Genomic DNA, 12,789 nt, shown 5'->3' with positions numbered 1-12,789 from the left:
ATGATTTTTTTTTTTGTAAACATGATTGAAGTTTGCTTTTTAAAGCTGAGTTTCGTGGATGATTTGTATAAATTCAAGAAAAAAACTGTGTTAAATATAACCCAAACTTTAAGAGGGAATTTCTGTTTTCACCTATGCGCTATCACACACTTCAAATTTGCAAACTGTTGCCATGGAAAGTCCGTTATCAAAAATTGAATTGCCAATTTGAAGGGAAGAGTCTATATATTTAAATGACCTATTTTTGTCTAGCTGCCTAACAGACCCATAAAGTGAATCGTAAATTTAGTTGTCTTAGTACTTTTGAGTAGTAGGGCTTCTTACAAATCTTGTACAATGACAATCAACAGGAACATTCAACATATTTACCCATGAAATATCTGCAAATGAGTGAGGCATCAAAAATTAAAGTATTCATTTTTTACAGCATATGAAAAATTAATAAGTTAAAAAAAATGTCTCAAGACTCAATTTTTCTTTGACATCGCCTAATGCTTTTTCTCTTCCCAAATAATAAATGCTCTCAGGTGGTGCTAAGCCAAAGGTCACGCGGCCTGACCTGGTGCCGAGCACACCGCCCAACTACGGTGAAGCCTTACAGATCACTAGCTCACCGCGGAAGCTGAGCTCGGGCAGCGGCAAGCGGCAAGACGCTAGCGTCACGTTTGAGAGTCCGACGCGGAGCTCGGACGAGGACGGCGCAGCGGTGGACGTGGAGGACATCACGATACGAACCGAAGCCATGGACGAACCCTTCGCTACGGAGGAACTCCAACAGAAACTGAGAGAAATGGACGGGAATCTAGACTACAACCAAAGGTAAGAAGGAGGAGAAACACTATAGACCTCGTGCACAAGTACCCCCTCAAGAGGTGACACAGAGAGAGGTGGGGGGACTCTCGAATACAGTGCTGCCGAATACCCAGCAATAATGCAAAGACGATATAGGTTTGTTCTTAACCAGAGAGAAATTAATCGTGTGTACATTGCGTCATGTGGGGAGTGTGGCCTATTGGTTAGGGTTCGTGACTCATGATTAGAGGGTCAGGGGTTCGAATCCAGCTGCTGGTCATATGTTGTGTCAGTGGGCAAGCCACTTGCCTCCCTCCACCCAGGAGTATAAATGGGTACCGGCATTAGCTGGGGAGTAACCTGAGTATGCATACTCCTTTATACTCCTGGGTGGAGAGAGGCAGTTGTAGTAAAGTGTCTTGCCAAAGAACACAAGCACCATGTTCCCTGTAAGGGCTTGAACCCACAAACCATGGCATGTGAGTCAAAATGCCGTAACCATTGGACCGCAGCGTTCCACACATGAATGCACAAATCACCGGCAACCTGTAGCGTCTTTGCAGGATGGCCGGGCGTAACCGCGACAGCGGTGTCCAAGAATCTGCCTAACTCTCTTTTTGTCACTGCGGACGGGGTACTTTTACACGGCATCCATATTTTAGCTCAGTTGGTTTGTGATAAGGAAATATTTGGGGTACCTGGGTTTTTGCATCAAAGCTTCGCACTCAGAAATGCCTCATAAGTTGAGTGGATAGTAGTAAAAATAATTGTGACTGGGTTTCAGAAGTTGAAGCCTTAGTTGAAACAATTGACAGCCAACTGGTGTGCCTCATAGATGCCAGAGAATATGTGAAGATACTCTGTGAATGGAGCTTGAGTTCCATTGCGATACTCACAATAAGTTGAGGAGCCATCAGAGATTTAGGCTGTCATATTGCTGTGACTTTTTGGCTGAAAAATTGTTGAATTGCTACACTGGTGCGTCTTGTTTTCCGCGTAGAGAAAGAATCACAAGAGGCATTTTTTTTGTAAGAAATTTCAGACTTTAGAACATTAATTCACATTTTTCTATAATGGCTTTGGCATGAGAATCCCACAGCACAAATAATTACTGTTGTAAAAAGATTCCCGTTTAAAATTGCATCATGATGCAACTATGTCATTGCATTCTTCCAAAGTTACATTTGCACCCTTTTTAGACAGAACACAACTCCACATCACATATCCATTCTGTAGAACGGTCAGGACTTACTTGCACATGCGCTCCGAGTTTCACAGGCCTTGCTGTGCATTGGCAGTGCATGAAATAATGTATGTAGCCCAATAATTGGACTGTTCGTTAGTCCACCTCTCTAAGTGTCTGTGTTGGCTCGGCCATCAGTCTTCACAACACTGCGTTGCAGAGTCAGAAAGTGTCAATAATTAATTTCAAGTTTGGTATCCAAATTTGCCATGTTTCAACAATGTTTCAAGAAATGTTAATTTTGGATGGTTTGGCTTTATTAAATATGCATTGTTTTGACTGGAAATGTGGTACATGTTACATACTCACTAGATTACTTGTATGTGCATACTAGCAAGGTGCTTTCCAACATATTGTCAAGCTTGTCAAATAAAATCGATCCTTTCAAATTTGGAAAGTTTCATGTAGAGTATATTGACTAGAGTTTAAGGAAATCGGTTTTCGTGGATCGTGCAATTATTGGGGTCAGTTTGCGTTTATTTATTACAAAAGTTGAATGTACAGTGAGCATGACGCATGTTTGGGATTGCAATACTGCCTAATCATTCAGTCAACTAAACTCAGCCATAACCCAGTTGCTTTGAATCAACTAAACCACACCTTTGGCTAGCCATGGCTAGCCATAAGCATCAACCATCCTCAACTTAGGGCAAGTTCGCGCAAGGACTATAGTTAACCATTGGTCGACTAACGCTTGCCCGAACTCGGTCTAGTCGACGATGGTTAACTACGCTAGTCGACTATTTGGAACCAACCTACTGGGGTTGGTTGCTTCGTTGGTAACCATAGCCGCGCGCGTTCATAACGTACAGCAGGGAGCCAGGATCCAGACGTTTTGCAATGACATTTTGACCAGCGTTTGACTAGAGACGTTTCCTCTTTGCTATTAGTGCGCAGGCGTAAGGTACGTCACAAATCAACCACTAGTCGACTAATGGTCCTTGCCCGAACTTGGCCCTAAACCACACCTTTGGCTAGCCATGGCTAGCCATGAGCATCAACCATCCTCAGCTTAGTCATCAGCTAACATGGCCGCCGTTTACTGCAGGCATTATCCACATGCATTCAGGCTCTGTCTAAATTAGTTGGCTATGGCTAGCAGTAACACGCATGTCTGTGGGAAGTGGCTTCGGCTGCTTCCCATAGACGCATGTGTAATTGCACGCCGTAGCCAAGTAATTGAATGTGGCCTAAGGCCGTGTCCGAATTACTTGGCTACGGCTTGAAATTACACACGAGTCTATGGGAAGTGGCTGCAGCCGCTACCATAGACACTTGTGCAATTTCAAGCCGTAGCCAAGTTGAAATTACACACAAGTCTATGAGAAGTGGCTGTAGCCGTTACCATAGACTCGTGTGTAATTTCAAGCCTTAGCCAAGTTGAAATTACACACGAGTCTATGGGAAGTGGCTGCAGCCGCTACCATAGACACTTGTGCAATTTCAAGCCTTAGCCAAGTTGAAATTACACACAAGTCTATGAGAAGTGGCTGTAGCCGTTACCATAGACTCGTGTGTAATTTCAAGCCTTAGCCAAGTTGAAATTACACACAAGTCTATGGGAAGTGGCTGCAGCCGTTACCATAGACTCGTGTGTAATTTCAAGCCGTAGCCAAGTTGAAATTACACACGAGTCTATGGGAAGTGGCTGCAGCCACTACCATAGACTCGTGTGCAACTTCAAGCCGTAGTCAAGTAATTCAGACATGGCCTAAGTCTCCTGCCTGAACTATGCACTAGGCCTGTCCTACAGAGGGCGCTGTTTGCAGTGACCTGCATAGTGTATGAACATGCCGGTGTACTTGCTTTAAGTTCAGGTATTCAGTTGCTTTTCTGGAAGAGACAATAAAATTAGCCAGTCAAAATTATGTATTACATATTTGCATGTACTTCAGTTTTGTACCCCAGAAGGGTTTTGAAAAAATACTGACATTCTTTGTTTGGGTTGCTGCTTGAGTGTTGAAGTGTGCAGCAAGCCCCTTGGAGTTGGGGCAGTGTTATAAGACAAATTAATTTGGTGAAAAGTTCATTTGGAAGTGAATTGTTTACTGCACTATGTGGCATTACACGTACATGTAGAAGTTTCTTCTTTTCTATTAAATGTTTCTTGGAACAATAGCAAGGAAATTCCGTCTCTGAAAAGTTTCACATTTTATTTTTTTTTACAAAAATGTCTATAGAACATGACTTGCTCCATACTTTTGTAGCTTGCTGAACACTGTTCAACACATCATGAGTGAAACGTGCCTGCCGGTTGAATCAAATGACCAGTGTGTGCTGTGCTTAAATAGATAAAAAAAAAAAAGCATCAGGTTGGTAGTCTGTGTCTAATTCCTTAATACTGTAATTGACATATGTAGAGAAACTGGCAATAGAACATGAACACAGAAAAGTGGGCTAAATTTGGAGGCCCCCCCCAAAAAAAAAATTGATGAAATTGTCATCAATTTGAAGGCTGGAATATTCTTAGCTGTGCATGTTGTGTACATGTGTGTTATAATTATGGATCTGTGTATACAGATGTTTTCTAATCATATGTTTCTATTGTCTTGTGAGACAGAGCGCTTGGATAAATCTCACGATTTAAGTGTCCAAGTTGTAGCTGGTGGCTTACTTTAACTATTGTAGCTTTGGCAATTTCTGACTCATTTGTGCAAGAGTTTTGCGGACAGGTGTTGAGGAATGCACACACAGACGAGTAACATGGGCTTAAAACTAACCACATTAGATCATTCATTACTAACATTCATTGCTTGCTGCTTACCCCACCCCCCTCACCTCCCTATCCTCTCTACATCTCTGTCGATGCTCGTCACAGGCCCACGCTGACTACCATGTTCCCCTCCACCCCGACCACGACCCCAACCACCTCCCCGACAATGACTCCCCCTTCCCTGTCCACCCCTCGCACCTACAGCGGTAGCAGTACCATCGATACGCAGAGCGAGTCCTCGCCGCGCAAGACGGCCGACCTGTCCACGGATTCATCCGAGAGGCTACGGGAGTTGCCCAGCCCGACTAGAGAGGGCGATGTCGGTCTGAGGATACTGAGCAAGGAGGAGAAGGGGCCGGAGTTTGAGGAGGGCGCTGGTCAGGGAGACGAGGAGGAGGAAGATGAACAGTGTTGGTTGTGAATAGATTCAGCTTTTGTCTACCGTCAACTGTAACCGCTTAACATCATGTTATATGAAATCAAAGATCTCATGAGAAGGCCTCTCCAGACTGTCTTGCTTTTACATCACCAAAGTTCAGACCATCGGACTGACCCTCAAATTTACAGCCTTGTCAGTCTGGTTGGCGATTATAGAAAAGTATCAAAATTATTGTTGTTAATCTCTTTGTTTTTGGTTGTTTTTTTTGTTTGGAAATGTATTGAAGATGCTGCAGTGTGGATATTTGAGTTCCCAACCTGGGGCAAATCTTGGGATGTCTCAAGGTTTCGATTTGGAAAGAAATGAAAATGATGTCAGTGTGAAAAGGCCTTAAAATGAGTCAGATAGTGCCAAAGCCCGATTGGAGGTTCATGCTCATGCACATGTAATAACCACTCATCTCTATTCTAACAGGACTGGCTGCTATATGCTCATTGGCCAGTGTGCCTTGAAGCATCTCGTCCGCCATCTTGGGTCTCCAAAACATCACCTTTTGCAATTAAGGTTTTGTACACTGAAAACAACAATATCCCTAGTCCCTATTTCAATCTGAAAATTTAAACAAAATGCAAATTTTGAACTAAAGCAGCATGTAAAGTTGCATCAAAAACTTGGGAATCACACCTTTTTGTTACCCCCCCCCCAAACAAAAATGGTTGGTGTTGCAGCCTTTCATTTGCTGAAGAAAGAACAGCCTACTCAGGCCTTTTGTGATAGAAATTTTCAGAAATCCTGCAAAATCCACCACAAATGGCACATTCTTTGTATCATAACTCTCAAGAAGCATGAAGCTCCATGTAAAGTAATTGATGTATCCCTGTACCTGTTTCCCAAATTTTCCCTTTTTTTGCTGTTCAGTGCCTGATCAACCAAAAAACAGCAACACCAAATGTTTAGGTTTGTTTTCTTCGTCGGAAACCATTTCGCATAATTTCTAAAATGTTTCAAATGCAAGCTTCTTATGGTGGCAGTAATTCTGCTTCAGATATTTCACGTATATTGTTGGAAATCCATACTTGGGTAATAAAATTAAAGGTAATATGCAACATTTTGCAAGCATAAAAAAACCCAAAACTACCAAGTTATGATGAAATTCCTTACTTGATGGTAAGTGAAAAATAGTCTCAAGCATCCTGTGAAATCATGGCACCTGGTGTGCCGTCATTTTTGAGAAAAGTGGAATTTTTGTATCAATTTCCAACGATGGTCAACCGGCCATCATTAGAAAAAAAATAACACTTTTTGAAAATACCGCCCCTAATTTACCAAATTAAGTTAGTCCGCATTTTGTTTGCAATCAGTTACACATTGGTTCCTGACCTGACAATTCCCCGACAACTATAAATTGCTCTGTTTCATTTGAAGTAGGGTCAGGGAACCAGACTACAAGAACAGCATTTTTTTCTGGTTTTTCCAATATCAGTGAAGACAAAACTTAGAACAGGTCGGTGTAACGGTGTTTGCCATTTAATTCTAACCAACAAATTCACCCATTTCTGAAAAATAAAGTAAAAACAAATGTTGTATATTACCTTTAAAACCTGTTAACATGTAAAATGATGTAAAGTTTTAAAAAGTGGATAATATCGTTGTTTATTCTGAAATTAAGTCTCCTTTTCTGTCTCTTGTATCTAAAAATGTGTTAACCGTATTTGTTTCCAAAAAAGAAAGCATTAATGCCATGTAAAACTGTCTACTACCACTTTTGCATATTAAATGTTGTTGTATATGATTCAGGTTTATATTTTGACAGATGTTTTATGTTTTAAATTATGTGCAAATATGAATAAATGAGGTGTCTGCATTTTGCATGATAAAACAGTTGCATATTTATGTAAGAAAATTGAAAGTGAGAGATGGCACCAGAGAATTTTTAAAAAAGTGTCAAATTTAAAATGTTGTTGCTATTTTATACGAAGTTGACCATTGCGCACATGCGTCAGTTGTTGCCAGAATGGTTCTTGGACTTAACTTCCCTTAAAAAAAAAATCCTTCAGAGCCATGAATCAGAAAGCAAAATTAATTCCACTGTAATAAAAAGTGGGATTTGATTTAAAGCAGAAGTAAGAAAATAAATATTGCAGGAAATTAAAAAAATGATGATGATTCAAACGCAGCAACTTAAGCATTCCAAATGCACAGTCATCCTTGTTAGTTATTGAATCGCTTCAATCGCTGTTGGCATTTTAAACCTCATAGAGATTTGCAATGTTATGTTGCAATGCTGTAACTATTGCCCTTGAAAATAACGCATTATGGCTTCGGTAAAAATAGCCACTTCAAATTTAAAATATATCTTGTTGACAAGCTAAAAAAAAAACAGTCACCAAGATACTGCATTGTCTGCGTAAGATGCCGCTTTATTTTACATTCATTTAACGCATACTGTCATAGACAAATTATGCAAAGGGGCATTCCAAACATAAAAAGCTTCAAACAACTTGAAGTTTTCTTGGACAGAAATCATACTTTGTTACTTGAATGATAACAAAGTTAATGTGCAGCTCTAGCTGGCAAAACCATAGCAGGCCTTTTTGACCCAGAGGAGTCTGGTCATGTGCATGTAATTAGGGTCATGTGACACTATGGTGTCATGTGATTTTGAGTATCATGTGGCGTATGTGTGACTAGGGTCATGTGACACTTAAATTTCCTGTGATTTTGAGTATCATGTGACCTACAATGTACATGTGCACTAAGTATCAGTATCTCTTTTTTGCACAGCTGAATGTGATGAAAAAAAAATTAAGTTAATTTTTTTTTTACATTCAAATGTTTTCATCAATAAAAAACATGGTATTAAACATTTCCAATGTGTAATCAATATTGAGCCAGATTCAGTGATTTTGGAATTTGTACATTACTGCTGTTTTTTTTTCCTTCTTAATAATTACCAAATATAGAGGTCCATGTTTAACCTTTTTACAAGTGTCTAAAGTTCAGCAATTACCTCTTATGTTAAAGTACCTGACCTTTATAAATAAAAGAAATTGCTTACTTTAAAAAAAAATCTTCAGATTGAATAAAAAAAAGAAGACTTTCTGATGAAGAAGTTATTTCATGCTATAGGCCTAAAACTGTAAAAGCATTTTATCTCTGTATTCTTCAGTTGATTTGTTTTTATTCCCATTGGTATCCAGTGGTCTTGTACCCAGAGGTGGTTTGATGTATAATGTTGATATTTAAGCAGTCAAGCTTTTGGCAACCAGACTGATTGTATGTAAATTATTTAGGTGAAAAAAACCACGCTGGTGTATTATTTTTTTGTGGCATGCATGTGTAATTTGCTTTTTGTATCTAACTCCGCTATTGTTTAAAAGTGAAAAAAATAAATAAATGAAAATTAACCACATGCGTATTAACATGCTCGCTGTACAATGTTAACAGTAAAACAAAAAGTTGTAAATAATATTTATCATAATGTGGCTTGTCCCCAAACTGACAAAAATGGACCAGTTCTGATTTAAAGTTGTTTCATTCAATAAAACAAGAAGAAAAAATGAAAATGGTGGCACTAACTTCCTTGTGTATTGTATTTTTATTTTATTCTGTTTTGGTGATGACGAGATTTCTTTTGTTCCTCTTCGGTTCCGTCCTTTCTTTGATTTTGTGCAGTGATAGGGAAAAGGGGGCGGAGTTATCCGATTCATCCTGAGAGGAGCCAATGAGCTTTCACAGAGAGACTGATTGACAATGTGCCAGCCAATCCGGATGGGTGTACCAGTACAGTGAAGCTTGCCATTCACTAATAGCCAATCAAAGCAGGTGTACCGTGGTTGATATTCAGCTCAGAGTTTGTTACACACGACATGAGAATAGCTGTGGCAGACTCCTTAGAAGCAGTGTGACGTCTACATCAGCAGTAAATATGCTCAATTACACAACGCCTGGACAGATCCCCGTCATCTGATTGGTGGATCGTTGATCACGTGTCATTGAATTATTCGTCCCAACTCACGGCGCGGCCACACGGCAGAAATAGAAATTCCATTCCACGGTAAAAGGAAGTTCCATTCCACGGTCACACTTTTAGCGGATCTGACCAATCAGATGACAAGGATTTATTCAGGTGTTGTATAAAACAAATAATAAATGTTTCACATTCGTGCAATGGCAAGAATAATTTCATTCATTGACAGATGGAATGTTCCATTCGCCTCATGAAATGGAACATTCCACCCGTCACCTCATGAAATTATTCTTTCCATTGCACTCACAAACATTCATTATTTGTGTGCTATACAAGAGAATCATCAAATGACCTACAATATATAAAATGGAAAAATGTACTTTGAGGAGCTTTTGAAGTCATTTTCACTATTGTTGTATTTTTGTATCGTTCATCTGTTAACAAAAATGCCAAGTATTCAAAAGTGTGTCCAAAGACTTGTGTGAAAGTTGAAAACAACAATAAAACTCGAGTTAATCTTGATTATGTTAAGTGGTTGAATGAAATTTAAAAGAAGGGTGGGAACAAGATTTTCTGAAACTCACAATTTATGAGTTTTCTGATCACACACTTCTTTTTGAAATCCTGTATCAGGAAATGATGTACTCTATGTTGTAACTAATCATATCGTTATGAGGGATCCATTTTTTTAATGTAAAATAGGGATCTTAAAAAGATGAAATAAAAAAGATGATATTAAATAGTGTACATAATAGCTGTAAAAAGAAAATCATACTTTTGGAAATGGGTTTAAACAAAGTGGAACGAATAAATGACTGTAGTAACATGGGGACTGATGCAAAGCACTTTTATTTTATCATTGCTCCCTCTGCGATGGTTAGGTTCCTAGTGGTGCATTTTTTGGGTTAATTTTGCAAATCTTCCTCAAAATGAAGTTGGTAATCAGTAGACAGTTACTTATTTATCATGACATGTTTTTATCAAAAAAAGAATGGTACATTTGCTTGTTAAAACTAAACACTGCGCTTCATTGAGTTCTGTTCCATGATTGCACACAACCAGAGCCTCAGTTCGACTACGACTTTGTCCAAATTACTCGCCATGGCCGGCAAAATAACACACGCCTATGAGAAGCGGCTTAGGCACATCCATAGCCACATGTGTAAATTTTGCAAGCTGTGTTACGGTGCTCTGATTATGTTCTTCTCAATGTTTGTAGTTTCCCTATTTTGTATGAACTGTATAAAACTTTGCAGTTTGTACTATGTTGTAGTGATTTCTACTGATTTGTTTAATCAAGTGAAACAGCTAGGTGTAGATGTATTTATGTATTTTTAATTTTTTTGAATGAGTTTGTTGTTACGTTTCCTTGAATACATTTTCATAATTGCTGCTTTTTAAAATCCTTTGATTTTTCCCCCTCAGTTGGCATTAGTTATTGACTTATTTTTGGATCCTTGTTTTCACATACATGTATCAGTATAATAGTATAGACTGGTTTCGTGGCTTTGTACCGGACATACCGTAAGTACATATTAGTTAAATATTTCCCTGCATAGAAGAACCCACACAGTACAGTGGTGAAATTGCAAGGCGATGGAGTCTGCACCAAAATGTAAATTTTTCACTTACTTAAAAAACAAACCTGTAACTATATACTGTTAACTGATATTCTGTTCATTGTAACTATGAGTATCTGTGCACCATATTTTTGTAATTTACCCTCTCCACCAAATAGCCAGCACCAAACCCTGTGTGTGCTGGATTTTGGAGGTTGTCATTTAAAGCTATAGTCCATTATTTGTAATTTGTGCATTTTGTTCGTTTGAACAAAAGTGTTCAAAATCTAATGAAGGATACTGAGCAACTAACCTGATGAAGTTTCAGCTAAGCTTCAGCTGTACATTCCGAGAAAAACAGCATTCTAAGATCTCAATTTCAAATCAAAAGTTACTGAATCATGTTTTGAATTGTTTTGAATTGCAGCTATACGCGATGTCGCGTACTGATCTGACGAATTATAACAACCGCGCGCGCGTGTGCGTCGTTCCAATACTTGTGCGCACTGCGCCGAATAACAAAACGAACTACTAATTTAAATTTTCCTACGGTGCTTCTTAAGAATCACCGTTGGAAATGCCTTCTTTCGTTGATTACTTCAAAATGACAGCTTCCCAAAAAGAATAATTTCACAGGAAGTTTAGTTCCCTTACTATCTTTCAACCAAGTTTGTTTTTCAACAGTAATTACGCCAGTTACTTTTCGGATGGCTGCAAATGATGGACTATAGCTTTAAACAGTTCAAATCGGATGACATGTACACATGTACACGCAAAGGTTTTGAGGTATTAAGAACAGATGACGGATAAACACGCAACGAGCGAGACCAGAAATATCTGTCTGTGACCCGCTCGCAGCGAGCGAGGCCAGAAATATCAGGGTGTGCTACCCGCAGATGACGGCCTGAACCCGTCTGGCATTGAGGTTTGTGAAAAACAATCCCGCGCCTGGGTCCGGTCAATGTCAAAATAATTCCGGCGCGAACTGGTTAACAGAACCCAAGTTGGGAGAGAGTGTTACATTTGTTTAATTCTTGAATCTGCTGGAGACTGCTAACAGAGCGTTGGATTGCCAAGTCAGTAGAGGGCGGAAATGTGGCTCCAAAAAAACAAGGCATGACTTCGTAAAGTCCAGGACTTTTCAAGTTCTTTGTAAAAGTTTAAATAAAAATACATTTAGGAGAAAATTAACTAATTGACATGCACAGATTTGAGAATTTGTAAACCGTAGATTTTTTTCTTTCTTTTTCTGTTAAGAGAAATCAAGAAATGATTGAAATTTGATGAAATTTTCGCACAAGTATTTTTGGTATCTGACCGATTTTCAACGCCAACTTTCAGAAGAGAATTTTGTATGGTATTATATAGAGTTTTAAGTACAGGCCAACGGTGTAACTTGAAATGACACTTGTCTATGAAAATTGTATTGGTCGTGTGTTGCCAAAAGCATAAAACACTTATAGATTTATATTGAATGACCAGAGTTCTAAGTCACTACTCAAATTTGGCATGTTTTGAGTACGGATATTAGCATATATAATTGTGTTACATGCTTGTATTGGTGGTGTTAAAACTGATTTGTCCAAAACAGAAATGCACAATCAGTGACAGAGCGTTCGATTTTGCTGTCCGTAAACAACGCACGTGTCATGGTACATGTACACTGTATGTGCTGAAGATTTTGCCATACTCATGCCAATGCAAACCCATCCGTTGTACTTTCAGCATTGCATTCAAAACACATTCATAAATACCCGAGACAGTTTACCCATTCCTATTGGTCGAGAGCCTGTCACGTGGGTGGTTTTAAACCGCCAGTAAAACACTGCTGCATTCTGCGCCATAGGAGATTAGCACTGCGCACGTGAGGCATACCACATAGCCATACAAGAGCAGATCCAGAACACAAATTTTTTTTTTGGGGGGGGGGGTTTCCAAAAAAATGTTGGTCCTCATATTGGATTCTAGATGCTATGTGGTGCGATCTGGGGCAATTTCTGAACACTTTAAACAATTTATTTTGAGAAAAAGATGGTGGTGTACGCAGTGCCTGCCTTTATTGCGACGTCACTTTTAAAAAAAATGGGTTCGTTTTTTTTGGGGGGGGGGGGGCGAGGGCATGGCCCCCCGTTG

At 39.3% G+C, this 12,789-nt stretch overlaps 1 protein-coding gene across 4 annotated transcripts in view; it reads left to right on the top strand.

The window, feature by feature from the left end:
- Positions 1–9,258, top strand: part of LOC119729709 (phosphatidylinositol 4-phosphate 5-kinase type-1 beta-like) — a 39,298-nt gene extending 30,040 nt beyond the window's left edge. For 2 of the 4 annotated variants that reach the window (XM_038202401.1, XM_038202400.1), the window contains exons 13-14: positions 528–819; positions 4,854–6,369. In XM_038202401.1, the coding sequence (XP_038058329.1) occupies positions 528–819; positions 4,854–5,169 (608 nt within the window). In that variant the 3' untranslated portion in view covers positions 5,170–6,369. Of the gene's footprint in view, positions 1–527; positions 820–4,853; positions 6,370–8,802 lie in introns of those variants that run through there. The other 2 variants (XM_038202403.1, XM_038202402.1) reach the window with 2 other exon arrangements.
- Positions 9,259–12,789: the final 3,531 nt, after the last annotated feature.

The sequence above is a fragment of the Patiria miniata genome, unplaced genomic scaffold (assembly GCF_015706575.1).
Source record: "Patiria miniata isolate m_02_andy unplaced genomic scaffold, ASM1570657v1 HiC_scaffold_21, whole genome shotgun sequence".
In the NCBI taxonomy this organism is placed as follows: Eukaryota; Metazoa; Echinodermata; class Asteroidea; order Valvatida; family Asterinidae; genus Patiria; species Patiria miniata.
This window is presented reverse-complemented; position numbering and strand designations above follow the sequence as displayed.